An 18,874-nucleotide genomic window follows, 5' to 3' on the forward strand; every position below is an offset into this window, starting at 1 on the left:
TCAGAAGGTCTCACTCAAGCTCTTTCTCCTTTTGCTTTTGAAGAGAAGGGTGTCCCACCACTGGGTCTTCCATCCCTGATTAAAGGAAGAAAGAGTCCAGAGAAGGGCCTGGACAGCCCCAGGATGGTGGGCCACAGCAGCCCCAGAGGCCCCCTGAATATGAGGCCACCCACGGAGGCTCTCCCAGCAGGACAAGGTAATCACTCCTGGTGCATGTAGGTCCCCCTCCTTTTGGCTTGCCTGTGGCTTTAAGCTCAATTTAAGCTTTCTGAAAGTCACCCCATTGAAAAGGGGAAGTCGGTCATGTTTCCACCAATGTCAGTGGGATTAGTGTTCACCATGCATATTCCTAAAGAGTCAGTACATGTTTTAAGGGTTTGCTGCACCAACATGCACCACCAAGCTCTTCCCTGTTTTCTTCACTCCTGGCAGCAGCGTGTGATGACACAGCTCTGTGTGCTCATCAGGAAGACCCGCTAGTGGATTTACCAGGCATACTCAACACCAAGCTACACCCCTCCCCAGGAGCAAGGGAGCCCCGTGACCCTGCTCATATAAAGAGTCCCAAGAGGAAAGTCACCCTCCAGCCCAAACCAGAGCCTGAGACCTGCTCACAGGGAGAGGAGGGCTCTGATTCCTATTGAAGGACGAGGCATGTCAATGCCACACCCTCTATGACTTAGTGCTCTTTTCCTGAAGAGGTGACTGTCTGGGAGGAGGTGAAGATGGTTATACAACAGCGACAGTGCAGCAACAGTAGCAGTGCAGTGACAGCTTCCCAGGGGGCTTGATCTACATAAAGCAAAAATGGCTTAGAGTCCAAATTACCGCTGAAACTCCCCTGGGGAGGTGCCACACTGGAGACGGACAACCCATTTTCTAGAAAGCACAGCCTAGCCAACTCTTCCTCCCTTATCTGAGCATTGGGCTGCTTTCCTCAGCTGAGCACCCAATAAAGAAGATGCTATGTGTTTGAGTGCTAGACTATATGAAGAGAAGTATCTCTGTTGATAGCAAAATCACACTTGGGGCTGCAAGTAACTCACATCTGAAACGTTTGTGGGAACTGAGAGCCCCCAAGAAGATAAGAAACATGTCTTTCATTTTCATATCCTGGGGCCTCCCTGGTGGCACAAGGATTAAAGACAGCGCTGTTAAAGCTATCGCCAGCCACTGCAGCACGAGTTCGATCCCTGGCCAGGGAGGTGACCCACATGGTGCAGCAGACCTTTCCTGTCTTGCCCGCTGCTCCCCTCAGCAGTGTATTTCAGTCAGTCTGCCTGTTCGGTTCCCCGCTCTGTCTCTGGTGAATCCTCTCACCATCCCCCAACCCCGCACCTCTGGCCTGTACCCCAGTTCTTGTATGCCTAAATCAATAAATCGTTTTAAAAAATCATTTTCATCTTCAGCTCACTCAGAACAGATGTCTCACTGTTTAAGACAGTCTCTCTGTCTCTATCTACCTGTCTATCTTTATCTCCCTCTAAATACCTTATTTTCACTTCTATACCATTTCATCAATGAATTTTCTCTGACAACCACCCCTTTTATACTAGTGTGATACAGGTGTCCTCTGATTTTGATACAAATAGACCAAACTTTAGGTGCAGTCATGTCAGCACCAAGGATATTCTTAGGAGATTACACAGTCAGACAAGTCACACACACACACACACACACACACACACACATACGGAAGCATCCTTGCAAAGGGAGAATCTAATTAGAAAGAATGTATGAACCAGGGCCATGACAATGACTAGAGTACAGCCAGGAGCCTCCAGTGTGTAGGTTGAGTGTGTAAATGTAGGTGTGTGAGGGTACATGTATCAGAAGCTATGTGTGTGCCTATATGCCTATGTAAGTGCATTTTATGCTTAAGTGCATTCATGCACACATACATGTGTGCAACCACTCAGGCATCTATACACATCTATCACTGTTTATTAGTGGTTTGTGTGTCTACATGCATGTACACCTACATGTGCGTGGTTGTGCATGCGTGTGCTTGCTTGCCTGGGGTTGTGCCTATATGCATGTGTCCATGTGCAAGTGTGTGTTTCTGTGTGTCCTTTTGTACACTTGTAAATATCCATCATGAGTGGTGCTCAGCTCAACTCCTGACTCCTTTGTCTTAGAGATGGGGAAGGTAAAGTTATAGAAACACCTTCAGTCCTTCTAAGCAACTGAGGGGAAGGAATGCAGCTTTCTTCTCCTTGGCCTCAGTCTCTGGAGTCACCAAGTATCCTCAGCATTTGGTCCATAAGCAAAAGCAGCACATGCCGTGCGTGGCCAGCACAAAGGCATGTGATAGATCTGGAAGCACCCAGCCCTGTGCCAAAGGGCTGAGTTGCATACACCTGGAGGCAGGGTCTCCCTTTCCTTCACTCAAAGTGCCCCTCAACCTAGCCTGGCCCTGATAGGGTTGCTGGAGTCCAGAGGGGCTTCTTTCTCCAGACTCTCACAAAGGCAAGAGAAAGGCTAATGGCTGCCCCACCTTGCTCATCACACCTTGGCCTCCAGAGGACAGAACCTAAACAATGGCCCGGTTCTGGTGAATTCCAGGAGAGGACTGACCCTACTCTGATGAGCACCCGCACGTATCAGCACCTTCCCACAGGGGACTCAGGGAGCACAGTCCAGATTCGACCTCCCTCCCCTGCTCTGGTACTAACACCGCCCTGTTTGTGCTTATTTTCAAGAGGAATCCAGAGACCCCACCCTGGGACACTTCTTGCTCAATCCAGAAGGGGAAAACATCAGCCTGTCCATCCTGGGGTCTACCCAAACCGAGGCGCTTCCATCGGATGAAGGTAAGGCTGTAGCCAGGTCAGCCTTGTTTTCATAGGGGAAGATTTTACCGGCAGCTTCTAAGACTTCCCAGCAGCAGAGGCATCATTAAAAACAGAGGTAAGCCGGCCAGTTTCATCCTCTCCCTGACACAGAGGAGCTTCTGTAGCACAGACACAATAACCCAATGTTTGCATAACAAGTTGACTCTTGCTGAGCATCTGAAGAGAGAAGTTCCCGTGGAATGGCTTGGAGGAGGTCTAATGCGCTGAGCTGATGCCTTGATGAGAATGATAAAGCCCTCTTGGTATTTGCCCAAACTAAACAACTGCCTTTTCTCTTCTTTCCAGCCACCCTCCTGAGGTGGCGGTGGCTAATTGGTAATCCAATCAGGTATCCTTCTTATGTGCATTGGTTCATTGCTGTGAATCATCTGGCTCCTGACAGATAGCAAGGCGGCTTCCAAAAAGCCTCCTGGCATGTTAACTTTTTGGAAAAGAGATGCTGGCTCTCAGCAATAACCATTTTGCAAAGGAAAAAGAAATGAAGTCAGAGGGTGATGAGTGTCAACCACCCAGGAACCCTCTTGATGTGTATGTGTGAGTGATACAGGCCGCAGAGCTCAGGCTGAGGGAGATTAAAATCTGCACTCGCTCGTGCATTCTGTCACAATTGGCTTAATAGAAAGAGCCTGAGTTCAGAGCCAGGAGCTCTGAGTAGCCATGGCTTGTGCTCTATGGTGTCAGATGACTTTGGGTCAGACCCTCACATTCTCCCTCGTCCAAGGTTCCTCACCCCATCTGAATCACAGGATGGAGTTCTTCACTGCCAGGAACTGGGAAGTTCCTTGACTATTGTTACATTTTACACCTTGTGTCTGTTGCTGTTGAAATAACCACCTACATACAGCTTGCAAGAAAGTACAAGGCATTTTGTTCCTCACTCAACATAAAAGAACTTCCATCACCACTTGGGTTATACCATATGAGTACAAGAATAACTTGATTCTAAAATGATTCTGAGTTTTTGGAAGTAGGAGTTAGACAGATGGAGGCCAATGTCCATGTGATACAGCTGTTTCAACAGCTGGAAAGCAAATATGATTCTGCACCCCTGCTCCATATCTGTCCACTTTGTTCCAGGGGAACTAGCTCCCCTTTTGACAAAGGGAAAGTCAGAAGCAGGAAAAGAAATATTAAGGCTTTAAGTTAGTTGTCACATTATTGAGATGATGTTTCAGTCATTTCTGTATCCCTGGCTGGATGTAGCCTCAGTCCTCTTTGTCATTCCCACTTTTGTGATTTATTGTGTTTATCAGAATAGTTTCTGTTTAATTCCCAAATATATTATAAGCCCTGAGAATCTCTTATCTTTGTAATATATCTAAGAAATGCTTGTTGATTGCCTGAATACTCCAGGTGCCACAAAGGAAGGTTCTTTTGGAATCACATTGGGTTTTGTTTTGTTTTGTTTTCAATTAAAAAAAAAAAATCTTGAGTAAAGGAGGAAATATGATCTGTCTGATCTTTCTGAGACTTTCAGACTCTGTCAACATCTATTTGGAAATAAATTCTTAAGCAATTAGATCATGATCTCTTGCTTTCAGTCAGCATTGAGAAATGAATATAAGCCTTCAGAAGAAAAAAAAAAGCTAGAGCTGGAATCTGACCCTCTTGGTCATGTTAGGGTATTGCAACATTTAGAAAATGCAAAACCTAAGAAAGGAAAAGTTGACTTGAAAGAATTCACATCAAAACATTGGATCTGCTCGCTGAATTTCTCATCATTGGTTTGCATCATCACCTATCCTAGTGACAGAGGCAGCAATGGACGTTTCCTTTTGGAAGTCTTATTCAGGAGTTTTTTATTGCAAGAAGTGCAAGAGGTGTCTGTGCAATGATTCAGGTTAGGACTTCAGGTCCCACATAAATTTAAATTCTCAGTCTCTTTCACTTTTCCAGTTAGCACTTATTCTTATCCTAACTGGATTTTTACCCAAAAGGATGTTTTTTTGTTTTTCGGTCATTGAATTAGCATCCTTCTGTCATGCAGCACTTTGTTGGTGTGGTGCTTTTAAAATATGTTCCAAATGTCTCAATGTTTTCCTTGAGTGTGTGCCTACACATAGTAGCTCCCTTCTAATAAAGACAGAATATGACAGAAGTGATGTGTGTGACTTCTGAGACGGCCATAAAAGGTGCTGTGGCTTCCATCTTGTCTCTCTCTTGGATTAGTCACTCTGGTGAAAGTCAGTCACCATGTCTGTGGTGCAAGCGGCCTTATGAAGAACTGTACATGAACAGAAACTGAAGGCTCCTGCCAACAGCCAGAATGAACTTTCCAGGCTTATGAGTGAGCCACCTTGCTAAGAGATGGTCCAGCCCCAGTCTTCAGATAACTGCATCCCAGGCTACCATTCTCCAGCAACTGCAGCCTCAAGAGACACTGCACCAGAATCACAAACCTAACCACACCCCCCACCCACAGATTCCCACAGAGGTTTTGTGAGCTAAAGATTTATTGTTCTAAGTCACTAGGTTTTGGAGTCATTTGACTTCAATAACAGAAATATTTGGAGTCATCCCCTGATGGTCTGCAATTTGGTAAACAAAAAAGAAGGATCCAAAAATATCCCAGCTGGTTTCAAAACACTGATTGTTTAGGGGCAAACATATGCTAAATGACCTTCTTTCTCTTTGTCCTCCCCATTTGTCTTTTGTGATAAAGTTGGTTATAGGTAAAAGAATCCTTCCTTGTGGGATATTTGACAAAGGATGATTTTCCTTCTTTTAGCAACGGTTACCTTAGTGAAGGTGCCTGATATTTAAAAAAGGAGAAGTCCTTTAGATGAGGCAAGAAGTAGGAGGAAGAAGAAAGAACTCTGAACTAAAGTTGTGGGTTTTATTCTCAGGTTTATCACCCATGATTTCTATGGTCACAAGAAAATAATTTTATTGCTTTGGCCCTCGGCTTCCTCATATGGAAATAGAGGAGTTGGAATTAGCTCCAGGGATGCCAGTGTGTGTCACAGAGCTCCAGTTCTTCAGATAGTGAACAGGCATTATGTTAAAAGGACTTTTCTTCCCCAACTGAAGCCCCAAGAACCCAGCAGCCCTCCCACCCCAGGTGTTCTGATAGTCACCAGCAGTATCCCCAAAACACAGGAGTTTCCTTTCCTTTGACAAAAGCCTCTCATGATTCCTATAAAGACTCCCCTATTTCATATTGAAATGTGGTGTCATCACCACTTTATAGCTCCCCAAGAAAAAAAAAGTCAAAAATAATAGTTTTCTCCGAATCTGGAAATTCCTTTTTCGAAGAAACAATTCAATATGAAGTGTTAAACACTTAATTCCTGTTCATTTTTTTGAATTTGATGGTCCTCATGTGTTTTTCCAAATAACCTATGAAGCTATGAGCTCTACCTCCCTCGCAGCTAATCAGTTTCAGAGCCCTAGAGTCTTTCGGGAACACAGGCATTACCCGCATCAGTGTTTAAAGACACCAATTGATTAAAGGGGTAGAAGCAGAGCTGCCTATTTAAAGTGTGGATGGTCTGCCTGTGTCCCCCCCAACTTCTCTGCAGTCTAGCTAATGCTTCCCCTCCTAAGATGGTGTAAAGGCAGGACAGGACACAGTGCAGGTTTTCTGATCCAGCGGACTGGGTAAAGGAGGAGTCAGAGTCCTCAGTAGTTTTGCAGGTTTTTTATTGGGGTTCAGCGGGTACGTGGCAGGCAGGGGTGCTGGGGGGCTGGGAGGCTGGCATTCCTCCCAGCCCCCAGCAAATCTTCACTCTATCTGGGCTCTCTGGTGTTCGTTCTGCTGCTTCTCGGCTTCTCTTTCGGCTTCTGCTTCCGCTTCTCCTGGAGTCCCCGTGACGCCGCCCTTAAAAGCACAGTCTTAGCCCAGGTGTACCCACTCCAGGTGCCCGCCCTCAGGCATGCTTTCAGGATCACAGGGTTCCCTCATCTATCCTGATGGCGGGAGGGCAGAAAAGCCTGATATTTTTCCTTACCCTACAGATGGCTCCTGAATGAGCAGTCTTTGGTGAACCATTAGAGCTATGAGGCCACAGTTTGAAAACCTTCTCACTTTATGGATAAGGAAACAGCCTCAGAGAGGTATAATGATTTGCTCAAAGTCACAGTTTCTATGTGACAAACCTGAAGCTCAAATCTTCCTGTACCCACTTAGGTCAGAGCCCTTTCTACTAATCATACTGCCCCTTGTCCAGATTGCAGGATTAGACGCTAGCTGGAGTACCATCTTCATTGCAATACCTTATCTGATCACCTCAGCCCCGCGGATGGCTACGTCCTGAATTCCACTAATTCTCTCTTCCTGGACCCTCTCACAGGCTCTCCTTCAGTTTTCACTCTTTTCTTTCCTCTCCAAGATTTAAAATTCCTGTAGGTTGGGGCCTCCCTGGTGGCGCAAGGGGTTAAAACGCAACCTGTGCAGCTGTCTGCAGCCTCTGCAGCACAAGTTCGATCCCTGGCCAGCCAAGGAGCAGCCCACATGGCGCAGCAAACCTCTCCTGACTCGCCCGCTGCTCCCCTCAGCAGTGCATTTCAGTCGGTCTGCCTGTTCTGTTCCCCATTCTGTCTCTGGTGAATCCTCTCACAACCCCACACCTCTAGCCTATACCCCAGCTCTTGTATGCATAAATAAATAAATCTTTAAAAAAAATTAAATTCCTGTAGGTTGACCCTCTTCATCTATTTCTGAATATCCCAGAGAACACAGTAGGTACTTCTAGAACATTGCCCATAAATGTTGATTGAAACTGTGAGCAGCAAACCTTAATTATTTTCCAATAGCCTCTCTTCCATTTATTCTTCTTATTAACATACACTCCCAGCCTAAAATTTAACTGAACACATGGCTACCTAGCTAGAAATTCTCTTTCTCTGCCTCCCTGGCATTCAGGCATGGTCATGTGATGAAGTTTTAACTAATGAAATGTGAGTAGAAGTAACATGTGCAACTTCCAGATCATTTCCTTAAAAGAACACTGCTTGTCCTCTTCATCTTTCCCTTGGACTTGGGTGAGGTGGTGACATAGCTTCAACCACGCGGAAGAGGACATATTTATGGGACATGGAGCCACACAAAATACAGAATCCAGATAACACCATGGAGCAATCACCTGCTCTGCCTGCCTCTCTAGACTCTAAGGTGAAAAAGAAATAAATGTGCATCCTTTGCAGTCTCTTTGTAATGTAGGGGAAACAGGGTAGCTCCAGCTCCCCGTCCTGAAGTCTCCCCCACTACTAGCCCCTATCACCTGTGGGACACCCTGTTGAGAAAGACCTGGGCCCAAATGGGTGCCTAGGATTACAGATACCTGGTCCCAGAGAGCACTGGGCATGCGCATATGTAAATACAGACACCTGGACCAGAGCAGGGCTAAAAGGAGCTCCTCAGCACTGGGTCACTCCGAGGCTGATAGCCTCACCCCACTTCCTAAGGCTTTGCCCGGGATCCTCTGGCTACAGCCCTCAAGGGCCTCACCGGGCCTTTGCAGAGAAACTGCCATTTGTACTGACCTTTGAGAAATCAGTTTAAGTAGATAAACAAAGAGGAAAAGGGCTGATGGTTCAGCATGTACCAACGCAGACAGGAGAGCAGAGCACATGTGGGAGGGAAATGACTGTGGAGGGGCTACGTGGGGCCAGATGGGCTGAAAGGTTGGCTAGAGTCAGCCCCGGCAAGGCCCGCTGTGTACCAGTATAGAGCTGAAATGCTGCTTTTGAGGCAACAAAGGCATCACAGGTGTTTGAGGAGAGATGTCATGCAACCCAGTGTGTGTACAGCGTGAAGGGACAGACAAGAAAATACCAAACACATGGGCTACTGCAGAATCACCCAAACAGCTAATGAGAGCCTGAATGGAAGGCAATGGGTGGGCGCAAGAGGAGCTGCAATGGGAAGATCCCCAGGACCACCCATTAATTTGGGGATCCCAATCAGTGCCTCCAATATGAGCAACCAGCGACAAGCCTGTTTGTGGCGCCTCTTTACAAAACTGGTTACAATTCTCCTCTCTAATTTCCCACTTGAATTACTTTTTCTCTATTTTCACTTTCAGCCAAGAGGATTACTTGAGGGTGGCCGTGTGTTGGTGTCTCGTGTGTTGTAATTAAGATAAAACAACAATCAAGGCCCTGGAGGCTGAGTTACCCCCACAGGGGCACACATGCAGCCTTAGTCCTCTCCTGCGTGGTGCTCAGCTCTGGCCTCCTCCCTTGTTTTAAATTCCCACCAGAACACATAAAAAATAAATTCCAATGTCATGTGCCTCTCGGCTTCTCAGTAATGCATTGTGGCTGTTTACTGGCTCCTGTGCTCTAGGGGAAGTGGTTGAACTTCCTAACACACACTGGAGTAAATAATAAGAGTTCTAAGGAAAACCTTAATTGCAAGTTTCTTGGGAGCTGTAAGGAAAGGACAAGAAGGAAGCAGGGATGGAAAGTGTATAGCCCTCCTGCAAGCTCTGGGCACTGCACACACTGAGGTTTCTCTTTCATGATTGTTTTAGCCTCTTTTTCCCTTCCAACCACCTACCACTCAATTCTTTTTTTTTTTTTTTTTTTTAAGATTTATTTTATTTACTTATACAAGCACTGGGTACAGTCAGAAGCACGGGAGGGTGAGAGAATCCACCAGAGCCAGAGGGGAGAGCAGAGCAGGCAGATTGATGAAGTACACTGCTGAGGGGAGCAGCAGGCGGCAGGAGAGGTCTGCGCGCCATGTGGGACCCTTGCCTGGTGGCCGGGGATCGAACCGGTGCTGCAGAGGCTGTGGGCAGCTTTGCAACCCAGTGCTCAACCGCTGCGCCACTGGGGAGGCCCGACCACTTAATTCTTTGAGGAAAAATTAACATTCATTATGCAATTTATCTTTCTCCTTTTAATCCAGAGTGTCTGTCTCCAAGGTCCCTACTAAATAATTAATGTTTGTTCTCATTTCCCATTCTCCAGAGCATCTACTCATGAACTATAGGGTCAACAATTAACACTAATTAGGGCTTTCTCTCCAGTGTTGATTCTCAGAATCCCAAATCACATTGCTTGGCCTGAGCTGCGTGCATGCATGTGGCTGTGTGTGAGCATGCCGAGGTGGAAAAGGCCAATGAACAGGCTTTTCCAAGCCCCACCACAGTGTAGCAAATTAATAAAGCCAGACATTCTTTTTTGGCAATCTCCCTAATCAGTAATAAGACAATGAAGCATAAATACATACCTACATGTATTGGGAAATGAGTTTGGTGGGTAGTTACATAGAAGATCTCAAAATCTTTTCCAATTTAATTCCCTCTGGCTTTCCCTATTGCTATTTCCTTGAGATCTCTCTCTCTCTCTCTCTCTCTCTCTCTCTCTCTCTCCCCCATCCACCCCATTAAATTTCCCCTTAAAATCCTTCTTTCACTTACAATCCACTCAAACGACTACCTTATTACCTGTTGTCTCTCCCTTAACTGTCTTTCTCTAATCTGTCATCCTAATTCTCTTCAATCATTAAAACAGCATTGAGTTAACTAGTATGACTGTCAAGAACAGCTAGAAGAATAATTCTCATTCAATATGACTCTAAGAGATGGCAAAAAAAATTCCTCAAGGGCTATGCAAAGCCTGCCTTTTGCTGGAATCAGGTGGGTTAGAATCCCTATTTCCCCAGCCTAGACCTTGTACTTGTGCTGCAGCTGGAGTTTGGGGCTCCTAATACTTGCCTATCATCCTCCCATCACTAGGTGCACTGGGGCCCTGGACACACCTACTGTTCAAATCTGGGCATCACCTCAAAACTGAGTTGAGTATTAACTGTTTCATGCTCTTACTTCATCAGAAGTTCCCCTCTCAGAATTTTAGGATCACAGTCCCTGTAGAGTTTCATCCTTAAATATCTTGAATAAATATATTATTTTCTTCAATGCACTTTAAATCCTAGTTCAACCTTCTCTCCACAAAGGCATGTGTGGACTGTCAAATCCATCCAATATATTAGGAGTCTAAATCATCAATGCATCCACTTTATGTTCATCCCTATCCCACAGTAAGGAAAATAGGTTTTCTTCAAGACCCTTTCACACCCTCCAGTAAACTCCTAATTGTTTTTTTAACCTATGAATCTATTCATTCAAATATGGGCCAGAAAAAGAAGGGGTCTAGTATTCAATGTCTCCTAAGATGTTAGCTTTTCCCCAAAAAGTCTCTTCTAATGTTCCTCTATGTCATTTGACTCCTATATATATGATTTCCTACTTAGCCCTCCAAAAAGTTTCTCTCTAGAGGCCTCCCTGGTGGCACAGGGGTTAAGTTGCAACCTATGAAGCTATCTTCAGCCACTGCAGCACGAGTTCAATCCCCATCCAGGGAGCTACCCATATGGTGCAGCAGACCTGTCCTGACTCACCCACTGCTCCCCTCAGGAGTGTGTTTCAGTCAGTCTGCCTGTTCTGTTCCCCGCTCTGTCTCTGGTGAATCCTCAACCTCTACACCTCTGGCCTGTACCCCGGTTCTTGTGTGCATTATTAAAGATTTATTTATTTATGCACACAAGAGCCGGGGTACAGGCCAGAGATGGGGGGGTGAGAGGACTCACCAGAGACAGAGCAGGGAACAGAACAGACAGAAACACACTGCTGAGGGGAGCAGTGTGCGAGACAGGAGAGGTCTGCCGCGCCATGTGGGTTGCTCCCTGGCCAGCCGGAGCTCGCACTCATGCTACAGAGACTGTGGATTGTTTCATAACATGGTGCTTTAACCCCATGCGCCACCAGGGAGGCCCATAAATAAATCTTAAAAAAAAAAAGTTTCTCTCCAAATATAACAATAAACAGGGCAAAGAATTCACTTGTTTCACCAGAGAAATCCAGAGTCCTCACGAGCAGCACACAGCGGTGTTACTCGTGGTCAGCACTGTACTGGTGTCTAAACATAAATATCAGGGGAAAAGAGAAGAGGATTCGAACCAAGTGCTTGTGTTTCATTGGCCCAGGAAGGAGAACTTGCAGGGATGTGCTGTAGGGACATAATTCACATTATAATGATGCGGGCATGGTCCTTCCTAGAGTTGCACACAGTTTACCGTGGATAACCACAAACGTGAAAATTATCTGCAAGATTCTCAGGCTTGTATTTTAAATGAAGGACTGACACCAGTCATTCTTTCCTTTATATTTCATTTTCCCCATAGAGAAATAAGCAAAAACTAGGGTCTAGGTTGAACTTGTAGCTCATCTTCCACCACAATCACTGTTGCTTCTGCTTCAATCGGAGGGAAGGATGAACATGTAGACACTTTCTCTCTCTCCTAAAAATAGTCTTTGATTAATAGGGAAATGTGTGTGGTCTTCCTGCCTGCTTATTTTGGAGCAGGCAGCAATGAATCCTGCATGAGGGGCCTGCTATAGTAACAGGAAGCCATGCCACAGATGGAGGGCTGGAGCCAGACGTGGGTGGAGGAAATTGTTTTTGCTAGAGACTGCAAAATTAGAAGGAGAAAAGGCACAATCACATGCTTGCCAACCTCAAAATCTGTAAGCTGAGAAATACTTGGGAACCTGGCTTTCTGATTTATCCCCTTCTACCATTCTCCTTGGTAGATACTCTGATCATGATTATGGTGGGAAGAGTTTCAGTGTTCATTCTCACTCATTGGTTGGAAGTAGGCCAGAGTATTTCTTAAATCATCCTCTAATGAAAGATGAAGGATGATGTGATGATGCTACCATTATTATCTTTGATATGCCAATACCAAATAGATTCCTCTATTTACTTCATCCTCACAATCTAAGCTAATGCTATTACCTTCTTCATTTTTCATCTGCGACGATGTGGCTCAGAGAGCTTAAGTGACTTGTCCAAGGTCACAGAGCTAAGACAGGAAGCTGGAATTTGAACCCTAGGAGCCTGCATTTTTACCACTATGCATGGTTAGTGGTGATTAAATAATCACCGGAATCTAAATAGGCACATTTTCATCTGACAAGATGTGAGAGGTTAGGAAGTTCCTGGCTAAGGACTCATAGTGATGAATGGCTTCTTTTGCACAGGCCTTTCTCCTTACCCAGAATCAGACACCCTTTTGTGGGTTACATTGAAAATGATTTGCAACTTTTAGATATATGGGGAGAAGTTGAAGAAAGCAGGAAGAGTTTGGGAGAACCATACTCCTGAGACAGATTCAAGCAAGTCAAGCCTATTTAGAAGGTAGTTCTCCTGACCAAAAAGATTCTTCCTAATATATATAACCAAAGATGTCACCATTACACCTCATTCTATTATTAAATTCTCAGTAATAGAATCACTTGGGTTTCAGAAACATTCTTTTATAAGACATACTTCTGAGAAGCTATTAGTCATTCATACTTGGGTTAAAAAAAAAAAAATGTGGATGACTCTCCTCTTGCAACCCAGCTACAATGAGGGACTAAAATTGTGGAAGCATAAAGAGGTAATCCTGGGATATGTAGAGTTTTAAGGGGGTCAAAACATGCCGGACTGGTGCAGTGCCTAGGAGGGCTTGATGAAGAATATTAGTTATAGGGGGAAGGAAAAAGGTACAGAAAGGGAAATGAGAGTTCCAAAGACAAACTTGGACTATTTCAGAGTTTCCCCATGACAAGTTCTACATCCTGGAAAGGGGCAAAAAAACAAAACAAAACAAAAAACCCCACAACATTCATTCCTTATCTTCTCTAGTAACTAAAAGACCTTAGGCTAATGCAAATCTCTTTCTTATTCTCCAGCTTTTGAGTACACTGTTCGCTTGGCCTGGAGCACAATTCCCCATTTCCTCTTATGCCCTGACATTTTTTTTTCTTTTTCTTTCTATTGATTAATTTTTTTTTCCTGAAATCATTGTAGTCCCCATAATTGTGGCAAAATACACAGCACATAATATTTGCCATCTGAAACTTTTTTGAGAGTACAATAGTGTTCAGTTGATTCACATTGTCAAGCAACCAATCTCCAGATACCTCATCTTGCCAAACTGAAACTCTGTACCCATTAAATAACAACTCCCCATTCTTCCTTTCCCCACAGACCCTAGCAAGCACCATTCCACTTTCTGTTACCCCACAACTTTACCTCCTTCCTGCTTATCTCCCACCAATCCCTCAGGCCTCAGTTTAGTCCTCAAGTTGCCCTCCCTCTGGGCAGCTTTTCGGCACCATCCACCCCTCCACCAACTGGGTGAGGTCCTCCTCCACAGGTTTACAAGGCCTCTGGTGCCTGTGCCATCACAGCCTCTCTCACAGTATTGCCTACCTGAGAGAATTTTCTATCCATTACTGTCCACTTTTTTTTAAAGATTTATTTATTTATGCATACAAGAACTGGGGTACAGGCCAGAGATGTGGGGGTAGTGAGAGAATTCACCAGAGATAGAGTGGGGAGCAGAACAGGCAGGCGGACTGAAATACACTGCTGAAGGGAGCGGTGGGCGGGGCAGGAGAGGTCTGCTGCGCCATGTGGGTTGCTTCCTGGCCGGCTGGGGCTCCAACTCAATGCAGAGGCTACGGATAGCTTCATAATGCTGTGCTTAACCCCTTGTGCCACCAGGGAGGCCCTACTGTCCACTTTTTAAGGGCAAGGATCCACCAGTATCCCCAGTATCTGGTACAATGCTGCTGGCACATACTAACTGTAGGTATTTCATACATATTTGATAAATGAGAATTGAACTACAATATGGGTTAAACAGTTTTTTGTTTTTTTTTTTAAGGATGATTTGGGAGTCTAGCCACTATGTAGAACATAGTCTTTGCAGGAAAACAAATTCCTAGTTGACCGCCTATAAAATCACAGAATACAGGAAACATATTTGTTCTTTGGATTTGTTCAACGATCTTTTTTTTTTTAATAATTTTTTTTAATAGAGGCATGTTTTTATTTATTTGTTTGTTTGTTTGTTTTGTTTGTTTGTTTATACATGCACTGGGTACAGTCAGAAGCGCGGGAGGGTGAGAGAATTCACCAGAGCCAGAGCGGGGAGCAGAACAGGCAGAAGGCCCGAAGTACACTGCTGAGGGGAGCAGCGGGCGGCAGGAGAGGTCTGCGCGCCATGTGGGACCCTCCTCTGGTGGCCGGGGAGCAGCCGGGGACCGAACCGGCGCCGCAGAGGCTGTGGGCAGCTTCGCAACCCAGCACTCAACCGCTGCGCCACCGGGGAGGCCCTGTTCAACGATCTTAACAAAAAACAAATCTTGTTTGTGGTGCTTTAGCACCTCTCTGGTGCTTAATACTCTCCACTTGCTTTTAAGAAAACAGATATAACACTACTCTGAAAATACCGGAGAACCCCTGGAATTGAGTTAAAAGAGCAATTTCCAAGATCCAGTCATTGGAATAGAGCTTTCACAACTTTTTTTTTTTAAGATTTATTTTTATTTATTTGTGCATACAAAACTGGGTCTAGGTCAGAGGTGCAGAGAGTGAGAGGATTCACCAGAGACAGAGTGGGGAGAAAAAACAGGCAGGTCTACTGAAATACACTGCTGAGGGGAGCATTGGGTGAGACAAGAGAGGTCTGCTGGCCTTGTGGGTTAGCTCCCTGGCTGGGGATCAAACTCAGCTGCAGTGGCTGGCAATAGCTTGATAGTGCTGAGACTTGAACCCCTGCACCACCAGGGAGGCCCAGAGCTTTTACAACTTCATGCCATCTTTTTGGTCATTTGGTTCAAATGAATATTTTCATATAAAAATGATAGGATTCTAAAAATATAGAGAGATGGTAGATTTGTGTTATTTATGGACTTGAAGGTCAGTTTCAGCTATTTGCAAATGACCTCAGAAGTGAAAGACACACATCATTTGTCATTTTACAAAGGCATGAATTCAAGCCATGGATGTCATGACATCATTAAGCTAGTGATTATACCTACCCAGCCCCCCAGTACCCACCCACAATGGTCTGTAGTCATTGTGACATCTGCAATAGTCCGGTGAAATCATAAAAAGAACACTGATTTGTACATGTGTGTGTATATAATAGGGATATGTGTGTGTGTATACATATACACATATTTACACATACACACACACACACATCCCTAAAAAAAGAAGGCCACCTAGTAGGACTACTGATAGAAAAGACAATAAAATGGGCCTGCCTGGTGGTGCAAGGGGTTAAGCATAGCACTATGAAGCTATCCGCAGGCTCTGCAGCACCAGTTCAATCCCCATCTGGCCAGGGAGATACCCACATAGCGCAGCAGACCTCTCCTGTCTCGCCGGCTGCTCCCCTCAGCAGTGTATTTCAATCAATCTGCCTGTTCTGCTCCCCACTCTGTCTCTGGTGAATCCTCTCACTACCCTGTACCTCTGGTCTGTACCCCAGTTCTTGTATGCATAAAATAAATAAATCTTTTAAAAAAGATCTAACAATTTGATGATTCCCTGCCAAAAAAAATAGTTATACAAATTAACTCTAATCCTTTAGTTATAGACTCCTTCAGAGTCTGAAAAATTCCCCTTCTCTTTTTAGATCTACTTTAGTTTTATTAGAGATATGATATACACTAAGGATATTCACAAATCTAAGGATTCTTGGAATTGTTAGGATATTTGCCTTCCAAGCAGATAGGATCTGCCGTTCACTTATTGTATGATATACACAAGGGATCTGGGCCTCACTCAATCTGTGAAGTAGCATTAAGTACAATATATTTTAAAACTTGTATGGATTTTGAAGTGTCCATACACTTTATGTGTGAGTGTATATGTGTGTTTATTAGTTGTATTACTCAACCTAGAATAAAATTTTTAATATTTTTCTTCTCTTAGTGATCAACAAATTATAACATTCAATAACTAGTAATCTATAAATACTGTTTCATATTGCATCACCTTTCAGATACTGTGTTATCTTCTTATCAAAAAGACCATAAAGAAGCATGAAACTTTTCTTAAAGATTTTTCCCCTTTTAGTTTCTTTCTTGTTTCTTTCACACATATCCTTGTGATATAAGCATTTTCTTTTGTTTTGTTAGTCCTCTATAACTCCTCATTTGAAAATTAATGACAATGCCAGCATAAGACATGTACAATGGAATTAGTACCTGTTTTACAAAGTAAAGAAAGATTGTTCATTCATTCATTCATTCAACAAGCACTAATTGATTATCTACTAATGCCAACTATTATTTGTAGCACAAAAATACAATTAAGGGGCCTTAAAGTTGTCCACATAGTGAAGTGTGCTGAGAGTTATGAATGAGTGCAGGCTAAATCAGCCTGGAGACTGAAAAGACATTTGGAAGGAGAGAACACTTAAGCTGAGTATCGAAGGATGTAAAATCATGCATCACTTAACAATGGAGATCTATTCCAAGAAATACATCATTAGGCAACTTTGTTCTTTTGCAAATGTCATAGACTATACTTACACAAAGCTAAACAATATAGCCTGCTCTGCATCCAGGCTATGCACAGAAATTACCATGGTACACATAGAGTATACAGAGAAACTAGCCAACTGTAGAAAAGAGACTGTTACAAGGAAAGGGACCACATGAAGGTTGGCATGGGGAAAAAGTAAGCATTTTGTAATGCTGCCACGGACCAGCACAGCAGGACCTTGGCGAAAGCCATTAGCCCTAAAGGTCACTGCAGGGGGAGGTGCAGCATAATGCCTCTATCCCAGGGCATATGTAAGGGAGGGAGCGGTGAGAAATGCAACTGTAAGGCTAGGCAGGAGCCCGATCATGAAGGGTCATAGAAAGCACCTAAGGAATTTATCCCAAAGACTATAAGATCCTGCTTATATAGGAATCAGCATAACCAGATTTTGATTTTAGAGAAATGACTCTCCCAGCTATGTAGAGAATGGATTTAAGTAGATAAGACCAGAGACGAGGAGACCAGATGTCTAGACCTTGTTTAAAAGCAAGTGACCAAGAATAATATTTTCTGCAGAATTAACAGCACCACATGAATTGAATTTGTTGGCTGCTTTGTTTGTAAATCCATCTTCAGCCTCTTTTTTACATTCCCTTCTTCCACCACAGGTATCCTTATTAATCCAAAGGTGTATCTGGATTGGAGGGTTTCTCATGTTGTTGCCACACAACTCAAAGTTAAATTCCATCATCAGGTTTGCCTTCCATTTTGGGTTTGGTAAACTGCCATGTGCCTTTGGACCGCTCCATAAAAAATAATTTATGAACTTTTGAGAGAAGTTGGTATTCCCAAAGCTAAAGCCAGACCCTTGAGTCTGAATTAGGATTGGTCTAAGAGGACATAAGTGAAAGAACTATTATTCCAATTTGGAAGAAAAATATTACACTTGCCTTTACTAAGCATTTCCATATATAACTTCAGACTGACTCATATCTTCTAGGTCAGTCTATTTGGCCCCTTTAATAGAGCTCCCTGGAGTATATTCTTTAGCTTAGAGACTTTCTCAGGTCTTAAGCAACAGTTTGATATACCCGTCTCACCCTCCTCCTCATCCAGGAAGATTTAAAGTGAAAATATGTAGCATAAACAAGGTCTTAAATCTTGTCCTAAGAATTTGATAATGATAATATCAAAAGGCCATCATGGGTCTTGGTCTCCTCTAAACAAGCAGACTCAAGATTTATTACAACACAACAAACATTCTAATGGTCATAGGTGTCTTGAGTCATATCATATAAAATAAAGTATTTTTAGATATGATTCTTAAGGAAAGAAAAGCTATGTAGAGGAACCTTATTATCCTTCCTTTTATGGTTTAGTTTATGCAGAGAAGATTTTTTTTTAATAATCTAGAATTTGCCCCTGCATTTTCCATTTTTGAACAAAATTACAAAACCATACAGGTGCAAAGACTAACTTGTAGGCCTCCTCTGATAGGTTCTTTTCAGGGTCTACAAGTTCATGTACAAAGAGTCCAAGATCTATTTAGCAATGGATATACCCTCCCCCCAAATTATAGGGGAAGTACATATGAGCAGTCAAAGGTTACTCGATCCTCAGAAATTTGTATGTTGTCAGAAATGGCCCAAACATATTTTAAAAAGCTCCCTCCCGTACCGCCAATAGTTACTACCCTGGTAACCACTGAATGTTTGGCCATTTTGGAAACGGTGGGT

General features: G+C 43.8%; 1 protein-coding gene across 1 annotated transcript in view; it reads left to right on the forward strand.

Annotated features, from left to right (window-relative positions):
- The window catches only part of KIAA2012, a gene marked incomplete at both ends in the record, with an annotated part of 103,479 nt that overhangs the window by 37,471 nt on the left and 47,134 nt on the right, over positions 1-18,874 (forward strand). The window contains 3 exons of the mRNA XM_084259511.1: positions 44-196; positions 2,703-2,829; positions 12,398-12,459. Coding sequence (XP_084115637.1) covers positions 44-196; positions 2,703-2,829; positions 12,398-12,459 — 342 coding nt within the window. The remainder of the gene's footprint in view (positions 1-43; positions 197-2,702; positions 2,830-12,397; positions 12,460-18,874) is intronic.

The sequence above is a fragment of the Talpa europaea genome (assembly GCF_964194135.1).
Source record: "Talpa europaea genome assembly, chromosome: 1".
Lineage (NCBI taxonomy): Eukaryota > Metazoa > Chordata > Mammalia > Eulipotyphla > Talpidae > Talpa > Talpa europaea.